We start from the raw sequence: 23,389 nt of genomic DNA, 5'->3' as shown, positions 1-23,389 counted from the left end.
TTAAGTGTGAATCTAAATTTACATTGAAACTAGTTACCTGTATTTCCTTGTCAACAGCATAATTGTTTTCATTGTTCATTCATTCATGTTGCTTTTCCTAGCCTGGTCATATAATTAATAGTGCTGACCGATTATATGTTACAGACCAGCCACTTATATCACATGTTTAGGCTAGAATTAGTTTTCCTTCATACTAACGATTTTTACTCCATTGTTATTGTAAAAATGTTCCTACTTCAGGTTTAAAGATAGACATTTGTTTCTTAAAATTAATGTCATATTTAAGAATTCATACAAAATAAGTGGCAGCTATCAAATTTTAGTCCTATTTTGCACATTTCTGCCAATTCTTAATAGTTAGAATTGTTTAAAACCATTGCTTTTTTACTTTAAACTGTCGCACTTGTTTCTTAGAAATTAACAGCAGCCATATTGATTTTTACCGTGCTTTTTACCGTGCCCGTTGCTAAGCAACTTCTGTCAATATAAAGAAGTGAAACTCTAGCTGCTGGAGCAGTATTGAATTCTCATTATAAATAATTAGTTGGTCCTTTATTTAAGGCAAGTGACCGATTGCCAAAACAGTACAAAACAGCACAATACAGCACAACACAAACCAACATAAACACAAAATATGAATAAAGCTGGGGTCACCGCCGACTTCTGTCAAGCCGACTTTTAAAGTCCTTGAGGATCATTTCGTATTTAAAATAATTGTAAGAGTTCTGAAATGAATCCAATGCAAAGCAGAAAACGTTCCTTTGAGGTATTATTATGTTGTTATATGTTTTTGCATAGTTTAAAGTTGCTTTTACATTACAAATTGTCCATACTTAAGAACATTCTATTTGAGCACCTGTTAAGAAGGCACATAGAATACTGTGTCGGGCACAATTTTTGTTGTTGCAGGCCCACTGTGTCATGTGTATGACACACTGCGTCATGTGCATGACACAGGGCACAGTGTGTCACTCAAAAAGGATATATACCTCAGATTTTCTGTGCCAGGGATTCCATTCCATTGATAGTACAACTCCATTCTGAATTTTTGTTAAGAACTCTGGTGCCAAGTTTAATACTTAAACACATTGTAAGTAAATTTGCTCATTACTACTTTACAGTAAATAATAAAGAATATATTCCATCATATATGTAACTTTTTTAAGTTCCTTGCTGGACAATAAATTACATTGAATAGCTTAAGTCTGTGTTGACTTATTTTCAAGGACAAAAATAACCATTATATTTTAAAGCAACACTGCCATAACCGTTTACTGAAAGTGAGCTACTAATTATACCTGACATAAGACTTGTGCATACCTGATATAAAACTTGCCCCTGAAGCAGGACACAACAATATCGAACGTGCCTTGTTTGAACATCATATTACTAGTACTCGAACAAAACAATGGCAAAATAGATGAGTGCAATTCATTTCCAAATAAGATATGACTCGCTATTCTACGAATCAATAAATATCCAACATGATTTGAGCCGCGTTCTGAGAAAACTGGGCTTAATGCATGTGCGTAACGTGTCGTCCAAGATTAGCTATTGCAGTCCGCACAGGGACGACACTTTCCGCTTTTATGGTATTTTAAGTTTCAAGGAAGTCCCTCCTTACCGAAAATCAAGTTTAGGCGGAAATTGTCGTCCCTGATTATCCTGTGCGGACTGAACAAGGCTCTTTTCATTGTAAAGGACGACACATTAAAAGTATCAAGTTTAAATACATCTTTATCATGTCAGCAAGCATCGAGTATTTGTCATATATATATATATATATATATATATATATATATATATATATATATACTAAGAAAAGCTTGTACAACAGAGCATATACTATGCCCAGTATTACGCGCATGCGTTACGTACAAGTCTAAGTTTATTCAGTGTCTCACATATACAATTTATGTTGAGTCAATCTAATTGAGCAGAACGACAGCCTAAATGATATCGCTTAAAACTTAATTGAAAACAAAGAATATCATAATCGCTTCTTACTATAAGGTCGTGCATAAACTTAGTTGTAAACCATATGGTTAATTCATGTTTACTTTAAATCAACAAGAAGTATAAAATTAAGTTGCTAGCCATATATTACATATACGCTATTCTGTTTCATTATTGATTTGTAACAACGGATGGTACTAAATCATGTTTATTTTCATGTTGACATTAAGTACTTAATATCTCGATTGTGGCGTTGAAACCGAATGCGTAAAAAACACGACGTCAGTGCAAACTAGAGCTTTGTCACAGACATGACGAATATCCCCACATGCCACATTGACACAGAATATTTTGCATGTTGTCTTCACAAAAAACAGCGGACACCATGCTCAATGTTTTAAACGCACTAAGTGACCCCATGACCTGGTTTTTGACCCTGCATGGCCCATGTTCTAATTTGACATACACACCATCTAGATACAACTTCTGACCAAGTGTGGTGAAGATCGGATGAAAACTACTTGAATTAGAGAGCGGACATCATGCTCAATGTTTAAAACGCACTAAGTGACCATGTGACCTAGTTTTTGAACCGGCATGACCCATATTCAAACTTAGACATCCTCTAGATACAACTTCTGACCAAGTTTGGTGAAGATCGGATGAAAACTACTTGAATTAGAGAGCGGACACCATGCTCAATGTTTAAAACGCACTAAGTGACCCTGTGACCTAGTGTTTGACCTGCCATGACCCATGCTCAAACTTGGCCTAGACATCATCTAGATACAACTTCTGACCAAGTTTGGTGAAACTCTGATGAAAACTTCTCGAATTAGAGAGCGGACACCATGCTCAATGTTTAAAACGCACTAAGTGACCCTGTGACCTAGTGTTTGACCTGCCATGACCCATGCTCAAACTTGGCCTAGACATCAACTAGATACAACTTCTGACCAAGTTTGGTGACGATCGGATGAAAACTACTTGAATTAGAGAGCGGACACGGACGGACCGACCGACCGACAGACAAGCTCACTCCTATATACCGCCCTAAACTTTGTTTAGTGGGGGTATAATAAACAAAAGGTTAGCCACAATCAATGTTAACCAGCGTGACCTACATGTGTTCAGGCATTTCAGTGTATATGCAGGCTGAAATCAAGCAGTTTAAGCTAGCACACAGAGATAGAACATTAGACATCGTAGTTGCTTCTTACAGATGCTGGATCTCCCGTATGGGAGTGTCGTATATATCATTATTTGACTAAAATATAGTGTGGACTTAAAAGCGTTGTTTAAAATAGCCGAATATCTTGCAATTAAAAGTTCTTCGAGTTGTGAGCGTCTTTCTTCCACCAAACTACGCATCACATCTACGCATCATCGCGTACGAATCGAGATCAACATACTGAAGGATGCAAAACGGACCCCAAACCCATTGTTTGTTTATTAGTAAACACTTGCCAGCAATCGCATTTGTAATCTTTGGGAAGTATTAAGCCATTTTTTTTCATTTAAAGCAAGCAAACGAAGTGAGAGACGTAGTGTGTGAACTTTTAAACATACACAAACAATATTATTAAAATTCAATCCTTACATAGGAAATGCATTTAGACAACCTTTCCGTCGGCTAATCATAGCAAAGCTTTCATGCTCATGAAAGTCGACCGAACAGATAAAATATTTTATTGTTGTGGAAGGGAAACCACTCTTGAAGAGAGTTCATGAAATTTATTAACATTAGTACTAACTCTACGAGATTATCTAAACACCAGAACATCGGTTATTGCATACCTTTACGTAACATCATGAAACCGTCGCGCAGGAGTTCTTTAAATACTTCAAGTACTTCCGGGCCCATCTTCGCCAGCTTTCCTTCCTTCATGTTGTTCATCTCGCATCGCTCCCGGATTTGCTGAAGTCTCAGCTCATCCAAGTTATATCCAATGAACGCGCTCAGTTTGCGTACCTCTTCCACGAAATTCTGAAGTCAATTTTCAACGATTAATGAAAACATGTGTTATTTGCACTCAAAAAAGTACGTTTGTTCCAATCGAAAATAGTTAGCTTTTTTATTTATAACATACTAAGTGGATATTTAGGAAGACCCCATATTTATTAATTGAAAATTCAGCTTCAGAATCAGCTATAATGGATTGTGTTAAAGATGCATGCAATTATCTTGAAAAAAAGAAAGACATAAGAAACGTGTGTTTTGTTGTTTTTGGGCCAATAATTAACCCATTTATGCCTAGTGTCTAGAAAAAAGGCATTGGCAAACAGCGTAGACCCAGATGAGACGCCGCATGATGAAGCGTCTCACCGCCTGATGCGGCGTCTCATCAGGGTCTGCGCTGTTTGCTTTAATGAATTTCTGTAAGTAATATTCTAAATATAGAAATAAATATACAAGACATCCGCAATTTTTTTAATAAATTGATCCAATTTAGAAGGATGGAAGAGTCCACAAGGCATAAATGGGTTAATCACATTATTATACGTAACAAAATTGTGAGCAATCAAAGCCATGCGTTGTGTTTGTTGCCCCATGAATCTGTCCAGGTAGCGCGGACAATAAACGTGCCTCTTTTATGTCCTCGTAATACATCACGTGCATTGGAACGTCCGGGTGCTCCGTCATAAAACGCTGCCAGTGACGAAGGTATTCCGGATATCCACCGTAGTCCACTGGAAATGATCCGAGAACAGTGCTTGATAATCGTAAATATCGCTATGATATCCATTGCGTTATTATTGTATTAAAGTGTGGAATCTGTGAACCAGTCCCTTTATAATAAAAAAATGGCAGACAGAGAGAATTCTTTATTACTCATTTCTTTTTAAAGATAACTAAAATGATAACTAAAATACACGTAAAAATTGTTTCCCTTTCCGGTGAAGACACTGAGCGTTATTGCTCGGTGATCATATTATGCGAAATCGTAGCGGAAACCAAATATTTTATTTACCGGTATTCTCTATTATATTTATTCAATTTAGTATGGCCCCGTATCTTGATAAAATACAATACCTTCTCCGCGCATGAACATCTGCAGATAGTTCTCAAACTTCCCGGTGTATTCATAAATCTTGAGGCCCTTAGTGTGATTGTAGAAGGATACGACGGCGTCTTTCGGGTTTCTGGCAACGAACACACACTTGTGGTTGCCTGTGAAAACGGCCTTAAAACGAAATGGCGTTTAAAATAAAAACATGACATTTCTTTGAGAAAGATACCGATTTTTTCAAAATAAGAAATACAGATGATTTTTCGATAATGAACACCATGGCGATACAATTTGAATTCAAAAACGATACATGATGATGATGATGATGATGATGATGATGATGATGATGATGATGATGACGATGATGATGAAATTATTTTAGTTCTGGTGACAAGACTCACTTTCGGCAGGTATTTCGGAAGAAGATGAGAGTTGAGGATTCGGGGGTTCGGAAGCTGGTCTGTCATGGAAGCCGGCGTCGCCTCGAGCATACTGAAGCCTTTATCGCTTCCAGAGACTTCCGGTGATCCCGTCGTTATCATTGTTATGATTTCCCACAGCCAGTTCGTGCCTGTAACATTAATACATCAATGCGAACCTAGCTGTTTATTTGGGTTTTAAAGCATCTTAATTTCGTTTACAAATGATGAAGTTAACATTAAATACGTTATTTTAATACATTTTTATATAGCCTCTTTTCTGACGTTTATACCGAGTAGGAGTTCAGTCTATATTTTAATATGATAACACTTAACTTAAGTAATGTTTTTTATACAAAAAATCCATTATTCCTCTTATAGGCTTATTAACACCTATGTACGGTTTAACACTAAATATCGCTTTAAACAAAAAAAACACCTTATATGGGATATCATTTTCTTAATAAATATATCAATATATGATTGATGTACATGTTGGACATATATACGACTTTAATTTGAAAGTCGTATCACGAATTTCACCGAGGTTTGTGCAATCAATAAGCATTTGTCTTACAGTAAAATACTCAAATACTGTAAAATTGTTTCCTTGCTTTTGTACATGACAAATGCTGTACATAACTGGTGAATAACGACATACATATCCAGTAAATACACGCTTCAATTAAAATTCCGGCAGTTTGATTTGGCAGTTCATGTAAAACTAAAATTTTACTCGCGGTCGCATAGTCAGAATTGCGTTATGTAAGTAATTGTTAATTGCTCAATAAACAACAATATAGGGACCTGATGAGTAAGTATAAAACTGTGTTTTTGCCTAGATGGCTATTTAGCTTTGTAAGAAAGACGAATTTTTTTCAATTATTTTTTATTTTTAAAAAAATCGATATTAAAGTTAAAAAACCAAATAAAAGGTAATATGTTACCTGTTTTGGGATACGAAAACAGAAACATATCTTTTTCTCGACAATTGTATTCAGGTAAACTGTTCATGAGTTTCATCTTTTCCTCGTATGTCTCAAGTCTGAAGACAGCTAGCCGGTAGGGGACTTCCGGCTTATCATCGATGACGTCATAGAGAATGGTATCTCCATCCGGTACATCGTGAAAATACTGTCGCGACATTGCTCTGTAACCAAAGAATAACGCACTTGTACACATATTTCAAACTAGCGAATTAGCATTCTTGACAAAGAAAACTATTTTACATTTAGTTTCGTTTACGGATAATCATCATTCGTTAGTGAAAATAGATATAGAAAAAATGTGTAACGCTTTAAGCGACAATTTTGAAAATACGTGTAACTAACATACCATTTAACATATACATGTAAAGCTCTTAATCATGGATGACCCAGTAGTATTGCTGTAGATTTTGCTCACGGTTTCAAATTTCGGTGGAGAAAAATTTATCATTCAATTTCATATTAGATTTCTTTTACCTTACAGTATAGTAAGTGTGCACGATTTTGTCAAATATTTATGAATTTATATAAAATGTGTAAAAATATTATACATATGTTTCAATAAAAATTAAAATACAAGTTAAGAAGAACATGTGTCGAAAAATGCGAAATAAGCCAGATATTTAATTCTGAAATCGATAATGTCTGTACAGTCGAATTCGCCAGCATGTATATCATGCATGTACGATGTGAATCTAAATTTAGCTTAGTGCAGATTCGTTCATACGACACAAAGACACAAAATCCTAACACATACGAGTAAAAGTGTCGGCATCGGCTTTAATCAGCCAGTGTAAGAAATTTACTGAAGTAAACAATATTTGATTTCTAGTTACCACAGACAGACAGACAGACAGACAGACATGACAGACAGACAGACGAAAAGACAGACAGACACTCAGAACGACGACATACAGACAGACAGACAGACAGCCCAGACGAAGACCAGACAGACAGACAGACAGACAGACAGACGAACACAGACAGAACAGACAGACGACAGACACCAGACAGACAGACAGACATACAGACAGCCACAGACAGAATAAGACAGACAGACAGACGACAGGAACAGAACAGACGAAGACAGACAGACAGACAGACGACAGACAACATACAGACAGACATACAATACAACAACAGACAGACAGACATACAACAGACAGACAGACAGACAGACCAGACAGCAGCCAGACAGACAGACAGACAGACAGACAGACAGACAGACAGACAGACAGACAGACAGACAGACAGACAGACAGACAGACAGACAGACAGACAGACAGACAGACAGACAGACAGACAGACAGACAGACAGACAGACAGACAGACAGACAGACAGACAGACAGACAGACAGACAGACAGACAGACAGACAGACAGACAGACAGACAGACAGACAGACAGACAGACAGACAGACAGACAGACAGACAGACAGACAGACAGACAGACAGACAGACAGACAGACAGACAGACAGACAGACAGACAGACAGACAGACAGACAGACAGACAGACAGACAGACAGACAGACAGACAGACAGACAGACACAGACAGACAGACAGACAGACAGACAGACAGACAGACAGACAGACAGACAGACAGACAGACAGACAGACAGACAGACAGACAGACAGACAGACAGACAGACAGACAGACAGACAGACAGACAGACAGACAGACAGACAGACAGACAGACAAGACAGACAGACAGACAGACAGACAGACAGACAGACAGACAGACAGACGACAGACAGACGACAGACAGACAGACAGACAGACAGACAGACAGGACAGACAGACAGACAGACAGACAGACAGACAGACAGACAGGACAGACAGACAGACAGACAGACAGACAGACAGGACAGGACAGACAGACAGACAGACAACGACAGACAGACAGACAGACAGACAAGACAGACAGACAGACAGACAGACAGGACAGACAGACAGACAGACAGACAGACAGACAGACAGACAGACCGACAGACAGACAGACAGACAGACAGACCGACAGACAGACAGACAGACAGACAGACAGACAGACAGACAGACAGACAGCAGACAGACAGACAGACAGACAGACAGACAGACAGACAGACAGACAGACAGACAGACAGACAGACAGACAGACAGAAGACAGACAGACAGACAGACAGACAGACAGACAGACAGACAGACAGACAGACAGACAGACAGACATACAGACAGACAGACAGACAGACAGACAGACAGACAGACAGACAGACAGACAGACAGACAGACAGACAGATAGTTTATTCAGACTTATACAACAGTACATCGTCTTTAACTCAAATATACAAATTATTTTCTGTCACGTGAATACGAGTAACAACATAACATTATGTAACATAAAAATCAATTACAAAATACAAATACAAATAAACACAATATATGTCAAGAACACGTAAGTTCTATCGAGTGGTGATGAAATCTATTAAACAATATTATTTAGTAATGTATTTCTTATGACTAAAGCTTCTTTGATATATTTACATACTTTTGAAATTACTTATTTATCGCTGGAAACTAATAACTCGTGGAATTTATACACAGATGGGTTAATATAAAATTTACGACTAATATATATTTTTCTTAAGTCTATATAACAGTGGCATATACATATAAAATGGTATTCGTCTTCTAAATCAACGGAATTACAACCCAAACAATAACGCTCATTTCGTGAATGTTGTTCTGAGCATATCTGCCACTTTGGATTCTCAGTGGATGTGCAGAGACTCTCAATCTAACAAAAATAAACGCAGACGTCTAGGAAGTAAGTCTAAATATTCTTCGTATTCCAAAGAGGATTTATACATTTTATACATATCTAATACAGAACTGTTATTCATTTTACCAAACCATTCTTGTTTAAAATTGTCAACAATTATGCATTTGAACTCTCTAACAAAAGTATTTACTTGCACAACGTTTGGATTTTCAAATACATAACCAAATCCATAATTATTTAACATCTTCTTAACATCTGTGACCCAATTTTTAAAACCTTTATTACAATCATTTTAAGCTAGTTTGTAAACAATTTGCATAATAATATTTTTATTGTTAAGAATTTTAAACCAAAACTTTATAATTCTAACATACCTGTTTACAAACAATGGGTATCTACCTAATTCTCCATAAACAGCAGCATTACATGTATTTATTTTAACTTGAAGCAATCGTTTGCAAAATTGTAAATGCATGCGTTCAATATCATCTGACTTTGTGAAACCCCACACTTCTGAAGCATTATTTAATATAGAACCCACAAAGGAGTCAAACAACTGACAGAGTATTTTTGGTTTTAAATCAAAGTCATGACATTTTATCAATAATGTATTCAATGCTTTTAGGGCTTTTCCAACCACATGTTCTTGGTTTAATTTAAAACTTCCAGTATAATTCAACACCGTGCCTAAATAGTTAAAGTTATCAACAACTTCAATTGCATTGCCATTGTATGACCATTTTTCATTTTCTTTTAATCCCCCTCTTTTCCGAAATACCATTTTTTTAGTTTTTGAAGTGTTGACATTTAGCCCCCAAGCATTGCAGTATACAAATAATTTAACTAAATGTGATTGGACTTCAGCAGGTGACTTGCCTAAAATGGCCATGTCGTCGGAAAATAATAATAAAATCAAAACAATATTGTCTATACTCAAACCAGAGTTAATGTTATCTTGAAGGTAAAGTTCAAGATCTTCAACAAATTAAGAAAATAAAATCGGCGACCTCCCCTTGCCTCAGTCCAACTGCATAACTAAAATCATCCCCCTTGCCTCAGTCCAACTGCATAACTAAAATAATCTGAATGAGATGAACATGATTTAACACGTGACTTAACATTCGAATACATATCCTTCACTATTCTAAGCAATTGACCTTTCGACAGCGAGAGTGAAGCCACGCCCACCGATTTCAAGGGGGGTCACTCCGCCGAAGTCCGTCATAAAAATGGCTACTCGAATCGGCCGCATAAGTGAACCAAAAAGGCCTCATGGTATACCAGAAAGGCCATACAATAGTTTTTATTATCATTGAATAGTGGTGCTGAATATAATTATCATATCTATTAAATAGTCAAAACTTTTTTATTAGTCTACTTAAAAGCCGTTAAATTTATCATCAAAGTCGGCAAAATTATCGCCAATTATCGCATACAGTATGAATTGTTCGTTAGTCACAATATTTTTCCTTGAGTAATAGATGTTTCAGTTTTTTAATTAAAAGCCGTTAATTTTTGCAACCGATGGCAACATCGCAAATGTGGCACAGGTAAGTAAATTTATTATAATAGAAGACGAAGAACGTTTTTATTGAAATCCGATATAACACATATCTACAATGCGTTTGGTCAAAATGACCCATGCGCATTGTTATAATCGTATAACAAAGTCAAATTTGTCAAAAAAGTAACATACACAATATATTATTTTATATTATTATTTCCTCGAAAACTATCTTCTGCAATGTTTAAAATATAAAAAGTTGAAAGAATTTTCATGTACAATAAAACTCGCTAATCAGACCGGGTTTTCAAAGGGTCATTCACAGTTTGCGGCATCTGTTTTGATAACGGATTAGTAGAAAGCCCACATATGGTGTAAAATGACACTTATTGGCCCCTATTGATAATTACTTGCGCATTTGAAAATAGTTTCTTAACTTACATTAAATTTGGAAGACTTAAACCGAAAGAAATAAAAAATGTTTTATTCTATGTGATATTATTAAAATAATAACTGATTGTCTTTATTATTACGATTTCATTAGCATTAAAAAAATCTAGCAAAGTTTATAATGTCTTATTTATTTGCCGACTGCATTAGAATGTCAAATTTATTTAACGTTGGCCACCTTTGAAAAATGGTTTTAAATGTTCCTTTCTAATTTGTCTATATAGAGGATAAACAAGTACAAAGTTATACTCTTTTTTTATAACGTGTCCGTTGCAAAACTTACATTTTCTATTTTCGCGTAGTATCTTATTATAACGACTGTGTTTTGCTTTCGGGCGATCGCTTAATATGTTGAGATTAAGCTGTTCGTGTGGACGACCACAAACTGACAAAGACGAATCCAACGTTTGAATTTTTCAAGATTAGTACCCGGTTGAGGGAACGGAAAAAACGTACTTCCATCTTTTAACCGTTCTGGATACCTTGTGTCTGAATAACAAGTGCCATAACAGCACCTTTCAACCATTTTCTTTGTTTAAAACACAGAATTACGTATAAGCTTATGTGTCGGACAACGGCGAGTTTGACGGACAAAATGGCGGATAGTAACGGGCCTAATCTATGCTGTAATCTGATTGGTTAATAAGCCTGTCAATCAATCGGCTGTCGAAAGGTCAATTTACCTTGTATACCAGACTTAAACATTTGCAACCATAATGCGCTGCGGTATATACTATCAAAACATTTTAACAAATCGACGTATATAACATAAAGGCGTTTATTTTCATTAAAATAATTTTGTACAATTGACATCAATATATAAATAGCATCGATAGTTGAATAACCTTTTCTAGATCCGAACTGCGCATCCGAAATAATAGTGTTTTCATTGCAAAAAGTTTCAATGCGCTTGTTTAAAATCGTGGTAAATAATTTTGAGAAGCAACTTACTAAAGTAATCCCTCTATAATTATTAAAGGGGCCTTTTCACAGATTTTGGCATTTTTTAACTTATTCATTAAATGCTTTATATCGATAAATGTAAACATTGGATCGTAAAAGCTCCAGTAAAAAATCAAGAATAAAATTAAAAAAAGGAAAAGAACATTGCCCGGACCAGGTTTCGAACCAGTGACCCCTGGAGTCCTGCCAGAGTCCTGAAGTAAAAACGCTTTAGCCTACTGAGCTATTCCGCCGAATACACATGCTGAGCGTATTTCAAACCTTATGTAAGCAATCTTCGTAGTTTCACAAAATTTAACGACAAAAACAGAACTCACCAAATTATTCAATCGTTTCGCGTTGCAACGCTTTATAATTTTTAGGTTTTAAAATCGTCAAAAGATGCATATAATGGCTCTATTAGACCATGGTTAATGTTCAGTATTACTGTTTCCTCACAAATATCATAACTAAAACGAAAATTTGCAAATCTTAAACAACTTTTTTCAATTTTGTCAATTTACCAAAGCGTGAAAAGATCCCTTTAACATCATTAGCAGCACCTTTTTCATGTAAAGGGATTATAACCCCTTCTGTCCATTTATCGGGAAAGAAGCCCGATACAAATATACCGTTAAAAACATCGCACAAATGTGCAGACAAAATGTCACTACATTCAAGACAATATTCATTCAAAATACAATCATATCCCGATGATTTATTTCGCTTTAAAGGGATCTTTTCACGGTTTTGTAAATTCACTGGTCGCCCGTCAACGTAAAGGGTGTCGTATGAAATCCACGATCGCTTCCCATTGGATCTGGCCTCTTTCATCTTTGGAAGCAGCTTCCGACGTTTGGCAACCACTTCCGGTGGAAATTGTTCAAACACATTGTAGTTGGTACCAGTGAACTGTTTCCACTCGCGACGCACCGACTCCTTGTCTTTGAAAAATGCAAACTTTGCAATTATAGAGCGAGCTTTACCACGCGTTTGTTTCCCCGGCGATCTGTGGACCATCTCGAACGTGATAGAGGCCACCGTTTCCCGTGCGATTTTAAGCGCATCTGTAAGATGTTTTTTTTTAGAATTGATTCTTGGGTATCAGGTGACTCACTCTCAACTTCCGGCACACCAGTAAAAATAAGATTGTTCCGCATACTTTGCGATTTCATATAATTAAGATCCTCCCGAAGGCTGTCCCGCTCCCGTTCGAGGTCGTCAATCCTACTTGAGGCATGTGCCAGATTGTCAATGTATGTCATTTAGCATTTCTAGGCCATATTCATATGTTGGTTTAAGATTGCACGAACTACTTGTTGCCATAGAAATTGTGCATACTCCCTTTATACCAAATACATAAGTTAAGAACGAAATTAAATTTAGAACACGTTTCAAAACGTCGAATATAATTATGTGAATATTCGCTATCCCGTATAGATGTAATTTGTATTCGTTGTGATTTCGCCGTCAATATACTTATAATATGCTTTTCAGCGAAATAAACCAATATAATTTTATTGGTGGATGAAAGTTTGATTTTAGTGAAAACATAGATTGTATATTTTTTATTGAGTGTATAATACATGTATGTGATATTTTTCACAAATGACAGCGATTAACCAGTGTCATTTTCGTTTCCTGTCATATGAAATGAGTGTAGAATATTTAAAACTTTTTAATTACCATAACATTAACATACATTAACATACAAAAAAAAACTCATTATACTGTTTCCCTCATAAGAAGCAAGGTGAAACTGGCTTTTGCAACCAGCATAAAACCAGAACAGCCTGTGAGTAACTCGCAGTCTGCTCAGGTTTTGTGCTGTTTGCTGCTCATCAGTATATAAGGGTTGGAAATGAATTCTTCAAAACTTGAATTTGGTAAGAAAAATAGTTTAACTTTCTATGGGACTACACACGTGTCAAAATACATATCTAATTGGTAAAGGGTTAATTAACTACAGTGACGCACAAATTATGATACCTTTCTGCCCCACCGCACTCGATTATGTCGTTTCTTACTGTTATGACAATTTATCATACCACCGCATTGATATCTGCCTGATATAACGTTGCCTGATATATAGAGAATAACAGGTTACTGTCCCATCGTTTTGTAAAATATCAGGCGAGGCTTAGAATAATATAACGACGAGGCTTGCCGAGCCGTTATTTTATTCGTGCCGAACCTGATGTATTACAAAACGATGGGACAGTAACCTGTTTTTCTGTTTATCTTAACACATCTTCCTAAAAATCTGCAAAACAATCCATTTCTTTATATTTAAAATGTACGGATCCCCGCTGATTTTGCTGATTCGGCGTTTACACGTTGACATATAGAAACGGCGTTCGAAATGACAACACGAATAATCACTTGTTTTAAACATCGTAAAGAGAACAAAAGTTGTTTGCACTACGAATGGGAAGAGTACAACCGCTTTATTTATAAACGTCTTGAATTGGAGATCAGGAATGGACTGCAGCGACAAATTTAATCCAACAACACATTTCACCGAATAGTTTGGAGACGCCATTTTGGAGATGTGTATTGCAATTGGCATTTTGATGATGGTGTCAATAATGACATAAGCGTGTTAAATCGTTTGTTTAAATAGTTGAGGATTAGCATACGGTTATCATTTGTCTTGACTTTCTGTGCAACACTTGCGAGTGCAATAACTATATCGATATTTAAGGTTTATTGCCCCATTGACCTTGTGACCTTGACCTTGGAGATATCGACGTAATTATTTCGCGCGACACACCGTCCAATGATGGTGAACAAATGTGCCAAATGATTTTAAAATCTGACAATGAACGACATAGTTATGGCTTCGGAAAACCTGGTTAAAAATGGATTCTCTTGAAGATTTTTAGAAAAGTGTGGTATGATAAATAGAAAAACAGGTTACTGTCCCATCGTTATCAGGCTCGGCACGAATAAAATAACGGCTCGGCAAGCCTCGCCGTTATATTATTCTAAGCCTCGCCTGATATATTACAAAACGATGGGACCGTAACCTGTTATTCTCTCTCTATATATATAGTCATTACACCAGTTTAAAAACTGGGACTTGATAAACGATCGACAATGACATTTTGTTTAATTGTATCTCCAATAAAAACAATCGATTTAAAAAATGATAAAGAATCCTTAAGACGCATTCATTACAATGACAAAATTAGCGATAAAGGACACAATTTAAGGTACACACGAATATAGAGAAATAAGTTTAAGCACTTACCTTGTTTATAAACCCACGTCTGTCTGTTTGTGCGATAACGCCACTTTTCGCTGCTCACGCGCGTTGTGTTCTACTTCCTATGGAAGAACATCCGAGTGAAGTTTACATGTGTACCGATATCAGTGTGTAGGAATCACATGATCTTGAAAACACGCCCATTAAGTAACACGTTTATCGCTTTAAAATATAGCTTTAAAGCTCATAACAACTTTATCAAAAACATCATAAGTATTAACACGTGTTACAAAACTATTAATGACGCGAGTAAATACTCTGCCAAGTACATAAGTGTTTAATATATTTTATTATCCTCATAAATTGGTGTGTGAGGTTCGAGGGCATCCCACTCCAAACCGTACAAAGTTCAAAAGCAGTGTATGTATACTATAACACATTATATAGATTTTACAATACATAGCTTTTACATAACAATATCAACAATATGTTAAACAAAAATAAACAAGGGCTGTTTGTAAAACATTCATGCCCACCATATGGGCTCTCCGTTGTAGTGACAGCCATTGTGTGAATATGTTTTTGTCACTGTAACCTTGACCTTTGACCTAGTGACCTTAAAATCAATAGGGGTCATCTGCCAGTCATGATCAATGTACCTATGAAGTTTCATGATCCTAGCCATAAGCGTTCTTGAGTTATCATCTGGAAACCATTTTACTATTTCGGGTCACCGTGACCTTGACCTTTGACCTAGTGACCTGAAAATCAATAGGGGTCATCTGCGAGTCATGATCAATCTACCTATCAAGTTTCATGATCCTAGGAATAAGCGTTCTTCAGTTATCATCCGGAAACCATTTTACTATTTCGGGTCACCGTGACCTTGACCTTTGACCTAGTGACCTCAAAATCGATAGGGGTCATCTGCAAGTCATGATCCATGTACCTATAAAGTTTCATGATCGTAGCCATTAGCGTTCTTGAGTTATCATCCGAAAACCATTTTACTATTTCAGGTCACCGTGACCTTGACCTTTGATATAGTGACCTGAAAATCAATAGGGGTCAACTGCGAGTCATTTTCAATCTACCTATCAAGTTTCATGATCCTAGGCATAAGCGTTTTTGAGTTATCATCCGGAAACCATTTTACTATTTCGGGTCACCGTGACCTTGACCTTTGACCTAGTGACCTGAAAATCAATAGGGGTCATCTGCGAGTCATGATCAATGTACCTATTAAGTTTCATGATCCTAGGCATAAGCGTTCTTGAGTTATAATCCGGAAACCATTTTACTATTTCGGGTCACCGTGGCTTTGACCTTTGATCTAGTGACCTGAAAATCAATAGGGGTCATCTACCAGCCATTATCAATCTTCCTACAAAGTTTCATCACCCTAGGCATAAGCGTTCTTGAGTTATCATCCGGAAACTATTTAACTATTTCGGGTCACTGTGACCTTGACCTTTGACCTAGTGACCTGAAAATCATTAGGGGTCATCTGCGAGTCATGATCAATCTACCTATCAAGTTTCATGATCCTAGGCCTAAGTGTTCTTGAGTTATAATCCGGAAACCATTTTACTATTTCGGGTCACTGTGACCTTGACCTTTGACCTAGTGACCTGAAAATCAATAGGAGTCATCTGCGAGTCATGATCAATCTACCTATCAAGTTTCATGATCCTAGGCCTAAGCGTTTTTGAGTTATCATCCGGAAACCATTTTACTATTTCGGGTCACCGTGACCTTGACCTTTGACCTAGTGACCTGAAAATCAATAGCGGTCATCTGTGAGTCATGATCAATGTACCTATAAAGTTTCATGATCCTAGGCCCAAGCGTTCTTGAGTTATCATCCGGAAACCACCTGGTGGACGGACCGACAGACCGACATATGCAAAGCAATATACCCCCTCTTCTTTGAAGGGGGGCATAATAAATACATGAGTTCGCAAGTCCGTTATCACAAATACTGCAAAAGAAGTAACAATACCTCCTATTCTTTATTTAGACTTCAATTATCAAAATAGTTAATGTCATTTGTTTCAATTTACAATTTTCAATATTACGTTGAAAGGGGCCTTTTCACAGATTTTGGCATTTTTTAACTTATTCATTAAATGCTTTATATTGATAAATGTAAACATTGGATCGTAAAAGCTCCAGTAAAAAATCAAGAAAAAAAATAAAAAAAGGAAAAGAACATTGCCCGGAGCAGGTTTCGAACCAGTGACCCCTGGAGACCTGCCAGAGTCCCGAAGTAAAAACGCTTTAGCCTACTGAGCTATTCCGCCGAGTACACATGCTTGACGTATTTTATACCTTATATAAACAATCTTCGTAGTTTCACAAAATTTAACGACAAAAACAGAACTCTCCAAATTATTCAATCGTTTCGCGTTGCAACGCTTTATAATTTTTAGGTTTTAAAATCGTCAAAAGATGCATTTAATGGCTATATTAGACCATGGTAAATGTTCAGTATTACTGTTTCCTCACAAATATCATAACTAAAACGAAAATGTGCGAAACTAAAACAACTTTTTTCAATTTTGTCAATTTACCAAAGCGTGAAAAGATCCCTTTAAGGGTCCCTTTGTATTTGCATTTCTCGGTATAAAGGAAAGCATATTTGGAAACTTCGAAACGAGATTACATCCAGAAATCAATTAGTTTATTAACTGAATGACATTCTTACATTTCCAAAATATATATTGTTAGTTTCACATTCAGATAGACAAAAGGTGATGTTGGCTGATATTGCATATCCAACTTTAAAAAGGATGGAGTTTGTACCTATCTTTCTATGTACAATTCTATATTGAAATCGCTGAAAATTAAACATATGGAGCCACTCATTGTTTCAATATCGTTTAAAAAAGCGACCATTCATCTATACATACTGGCGAGGACTCATTTTTTGGTAATTATATCATACCTAGGTTATGAACCCTTTGTGTTTACAAAGATGGACAGTATGCTTGTGGGAATAAAGTTTTTTAAACGGCTTCATAAAGAAGTTGTCAGCTTTTGAGCTTCATGCATCTTGTAACAACGTAAATAATACCTTAAAAAACACAAATTATTTGATTTGAAGTTAAACACTTTGCAAAAATAATCATAACTGCTTATGACTAACAGTTCAGCCTTGTGCATCAAGTCCCCGACAAATTGAACGCCTTTCTCAAACCATGATCTAACAACACATTTGTTACCGATTGTAATGTCTATGATATAGAATTATAATGTTGAGCAAAAGCTGTTTTTAAATGGTTCTTATATACCAAATTCAAAAAAGGCTCTAAATTTTTAGTTCCAGAACTAATTAAAAAATTATGTATCTTCTTAATTAAGCTTTCAGGATAATGGCTGTAATAGTTGTATAATTTTCGAAATCGATCATTGTATTAATAGTCATCATTTTCCCATTCCAGTGACATTTCTATGGGACCTTCGCAAAGCTGAAAAAACAAGGGCTGTTTGTAAAACATGCATGCCCCCCATATGGGATGTCCGTTGCAGTGGCAGCCATTGTGTGAATACGTTTTGTGTCACTGTGACCTTAACCTTTGACCTAGTGACCTGAAAATGATTAGGGGTCATCTGCCAGTCATGATCAATGTACCTATGAAGTTTCATGATCCTAGGCGCAAGCATTCTTGAGTTATCATTTGGAAACCATTTTACTATTTTGAGTCACTGTGACCTTGACCTTTGACCTAGTGACCTGAAAATCAATAGGGGTCATCTGCCAGTCATTATCAATGTACCTATGAAGTTTCATGATCCTAGGCGTAAGCATTATTGAGTTATCATCCGGAAACCATTTTGCTGTTTCGAGTCACGGTGACATTGACCTTTGACCTAGTGACCTGAAAATAAATAGGGGTCATCTGCCAGTTATGATCAATGTACCAATGAAGTTTCATGACCCTATGCGTAAGCGTTCTTGAGTTATCATCCGGAAACCATTTTACTGTTTCGAGTCACTGTGACCTTGAACTTTGACTTAGTGACCTGAAAATCAATAGGGGTCATTTACCAGTCATGATAAATGTATCTATGAAGTTCCATGATCCTTAGCGTAAGCATTCTTGAGTTATCATCCGGAAACCATTTTACTAGTTCGAGTAGCTATGACCTTGACCTTTGACCTAGTGACCTGAAAATAGGGGTCATCTGCCAGTCATGATCAATGTACCTATGAAGTTTTATGATCCTAGTCCTAAGGGTTCTTGAGTTATCATCCGGAAACCATTTTACTATTTCGAGTAACTATGACCTTGACCTTTGACCTAGTGACCTGAAAATCAATAGGGGTCATCTGCCATTCAAGTTCAATGTACCTATGAAGTTTCATGATCATAGGCCTAAGCGTTCTTGAGTTATCATCCGGAAACCATCTGGTGCATGGACCGACCGACCGACGGACCGACATGTGCAAAACAATATGCCCCCCTTCGAAATGTGCCTATGAAGTTCTATGATCCTAGGCGTAAGCATTCTTGAGTTATCATCCGGAAACCATTTTACTATTTCGAGTCAATGTGACCTTGACCTTTGACCTAGTGACCTGAAAATCAATAGGGGTCATCTGCCAGTCATGATCAATGTACCGATGAAGTTTCATGATCATAGGCCTAAGCGTTATTGAGTTATCATCCGCAAACCATCTGGTGGACGGACTGACCGACTGACCGACGGATCGACCGACCGACATGTGCAAAACAATATACCCCCTCTTCTTCGAGTGGGGGGGGGGGGATAATAAAACAAATAAATAATTGTCTATACCTCTTTCTGTATGTTCTCTTTTTAAAATACTTTTGTTAATTCGTGGTTAACCATTCCACACACAATTAAAACATAGTTCATTTATCATACAATTAATATGGTGGATTTGACAAGGAAACAAAGAGTTAATTAAACATCCGAAATGCTAAAGTTTAAATAACTATTAATTAAATCTTCCAATCGGTGTTGAAATCATTCTTATATCAGTTTTTAATGAAGCTTTATTTTAACTTTTAATTTTGCCAACATAACTAAGTTCTACATTTTAATGGTAAATTTTAAATTTTAAGCCAAACAATGTCAAATTTGTGTTGGTTGTCAAATAGTGACAATTTGTGTGCTATTTCATTAATTCTTATTTAATTAATTGTAGGATTTTACATGAGTTTAATAGACAATATTTCAGCGAAAGCTATGACAATGTAGCAACTGAGCGGATCCCATTGTTTGCAACGACGTTGTATAGGAAGAAAATCTAATAAAACTCACATTCCGGCTCACATTTCGCGAACGCCGATGGTCCCTCTTTATACAATACAGTGAACTATTTTAGCATGTCAGGACCGCGATTGAATCAGGATAGCGTCCGATTTACAAATGCCCATTCCACAGAGTCAAATGCCTTTTAAAAACCGATTAGCAACTGCAGACCCGGAGTATTGTTTTCGTCTGTGTAATTAAGGATATCGCACATAATTCTGATGCTCTCTCGCTTAATAATTGATCTAAATATAAAGTTTTAACCCGTTTGTAATCCGTCGAAAACCAATTTTATACACTGTATTTAATAATCATCAAGACAAAACAAACCTCAGTATGGGAAACGTTCAAACCTATTTTGCCAAAAAAGCCTGTTTTGAATTTTACATAATTTATACATGAAGCCGTGTTTACATTACGATTCATGATGTCTTTGGTAGTAAGGGACGTAACTTCATTAAAGGCATCTCTAATGCATTGACTACACTTGATACAAATCGATATTGTTTTATTTACCCACAAAACGCACTGTTACTTTTGTTTTGTTGTTCAACGTATACTATAAATTGAATTTGTTAAGATAGATGTTCATATAAATACATTAGTTATTCGTGTTTACGCATTAAGCAATAGGGCTAGAATAGTAATAGACACTAAGCAAGTTGTTAGCAATGGGGAAAGATAAAGTTAATTAAGTGTTAATTGACATTTTTAAATTTCGTACGGTGATCTTTTATCGGTTGAGATCTATTCTCGGCGAATTTGTTTACAATTAAATTCAATTCAATGTTTTATTAATCCATTCCATGTACATACTAACTACATAACATTAAAACACACACAAAAACATGAAAATGGCCATTCAATATAAGAATTATACGAGACTATGAAGAGCTAAATATTGCGTATTTCCAACATACTTGTTCTCTATATACATATGTGTCGTGTTCTGAGAAAACTGGGCTTAATTCATTTGCGTAAAGTGTAGTCACATATTAGCCTGTGCAGTCCGCACAGGCTAATCAGGGACGACACTTTCCGTGTTGTTGAATATTTTATCCTACGTAATGCAGAGAAATTAACATAAATAGAGAGGGACCGACTTGTCCCATGCGCGACACGAGAAAATGGTAGTTAATGCAAAACTCGTCATCTTGGCAATTCGCGCATGACGAGACATCGAATGATAGGCTACACGCCGGTAATTTAAGAGTAATGAACATTGTTAATAACTATGTGTCGTCCATGAACTATGAACGATTACGGGACACCATGTTTAAACTGGTACTGACCGTTATGCGGGATATATTAAAATACCGTGACGATGTGTTTTTATTTAATGAATGTTGCCTAGCGGCCCATCCACACACAATATCATTGTCAATTTGATTGTCAATAATGAAGATTGACAATAAAATTGATAGTGAATTGATGATATTGGAGACACCGTCAATGTATTGATGAAAATCAGAGAACTCAAATATTTATTGACGAATCGTACATTTTTATCTTGTTTGAATGATGGCGGAAGAACACATGAACAAAATATTGATCAATATTTTTGTACACTTGAGGGCAAAAAATATTCTGTCAATATTATTGAGAAAATAAAATTTACAATGATATTGTGTGTGGATGGGCCGCTTTATGGCGAGCGATTTAAACACATAGAAGCGCATCCCACTAAATAAACTGTTTTTGGCATCATTCAACTCGTGGAAAACGAGCACGAACAAAGCCGACTGCAAATTTACGACACAATCGAAACGTTTGATTTACGCTAATTAAATCCACGTGTTCCAGGTCAATATTGTCGACTAATTCGATAAGCGAACAACTCCTCGGATTCTTAGTGATACGAAACGTTTAAATTTTTTTTGGATGAAACAGTTATACAACTTTTTGATGGAATATTCAATTATTGATTATGTTTAACACTGGGGGCTGACGAGGTCAAAGCGTAGTCCGTTTGTCTACGACGTCGGGTATATGTTTTACTATGAAACATTGTGTCAATACGCATGCCATCGAAGTACAGATTGGTGTACTTCGTTGAGTAACCTATACATTATATTTGTAGTTCGTTGCTCATCCAATACATACTCTGTGCAAAACCTATACATAAAGCGACTTGTAATTTCCTTCGAAACAAAGCATTTGAATGATTAAAATATATGTTCGTAACCCGTTTTTTACTTTAAAATGTTTAATGTACAGTGTTTCATAGTAACATGTAGATTCATTTAAGTTAAGTTACTGTAATTGGCTATTTTAACAGAATAACTAACGTATTTCTTCATATCAATATATTTCGATTTTAGCTCAAAATCAATGTAAAGGTTGCAACTACGTGCATTTGTAATTAGTTTGTTATTAAAAATAAGTACCTACCATTACTGGATGTTCCGGTCTCTAATCTATAAATACCAGTTAAGATGAAACTCGCCTGATTAAGTAGTGTAGTGACACAATGTTTCGTAGTAAAACATATACCCGACGTCGTAGACAAACGAACTACATGTACGCTTTGACCTCGTCAGCCCTTAGTGGTTAATAAAGCTAAAAAACGTGTCGCTTGAAGTCCGGGGATCTTAGGAAAGTCGCATAGTTTTAATCTTTGCTTTCGTTGCTGGGAACTAGATCAGGTTGTTAGCTCGAAAAGGATATTAATGATAGTTCCTCTATGATACCAAAAGATTAATATGGCATTTTCATGCAAACATTATTTTATACAGATAACTACCAAATAACTTTGGTGATGTCCTCTAAATAGAAGCTGACACGTTTATTTCGTATGCATATCGGCAGTGCCTGAAAAACATGGCCGCCAGGGCAGATCAATTTTTGAAACGAAGAACTTACGAAAACGAGTC

At 36.3% G+C, this 23,389-nt stretch overlaps 1 protein-coding gene across 6 annotated transcripts in view; it reads right to left on the bottom strand.

Moving 5' to 3' along the window:
• LOC127867815 (sulfotransferase 1A1-like) overlaps nucleotides 1-20,946 on the bottom strand; it is a 33,572-nt gene extending 12,626 nt beyond the window's left edge. The window contains exons 1-7 of one of the 6 annotated variants that reach the window (XM_052409285.1): nucleotides 20,847-20,945; nucleotides 15,279-15,355; nucleotides 6,334-6,536; nucleotides 5,369-5,538; nucleotides 4,991-5,141; nucleotides 4,544-4,647; nucleotides 3,754-3,943 (exon numbers count right to left, since the gene is read on the bottom strand). In XM_052409285.1, the coding sequence (XP_052265245.1) occupies nucleotides 3,754-3,943; nucleotides 4,544-4,647; nucleotides 4,991-5,141; nucleotides 5,369-5,538; nucleotides 6,334-6,532 (814 nt within the window). In that variant the 5' untranslated portion in view covers nucleotides 6,533-6,536; nucleotides 15,279-15,355; nucleotides 20,847-20,945. Of the gene's footprint in view, nucleotides 1-3,753; nucleotides 3,944-4,543; nucleotides 4,648-4,990; nucleotides 5,142-5,368; nucleotides 5,539-6,333; nucleotides 6,537-15,278; nucleotides 15,547-20,846 lie in introns of those variants that run through there. The other 5 variants (XM_052409286.1, XM_052409284.1, XM_052409287.1 and 2 more) reach the window with 5 other exon arrangements.
• Between the last annotated feature and the right edge of the window lie 2,443 nt (nucleotides 20,947-23,389).

Source organism: Dreissena polymorpha, chromosome 2 (assembly GCF_020536995.1).
Source record: "Dreissena polymorpha isolate Duluth1 chromosome 2, UMN_Dpol_1.0, whole genome shotgun sequence".
In the NCBI taxonomy this organism is placed as follows: domain Eukaryota; kingdom Metazoa; phylum Mollusca; class Bivalvia; order Myida; family Dreissenidae; genus Dreissena; species Dreissena polymorpha.
The sequence above is the reverse complement of the archived record's forward strand: the minus strand, read 5'-3'. Positions and strand labels throughout refer to the sequence as shown.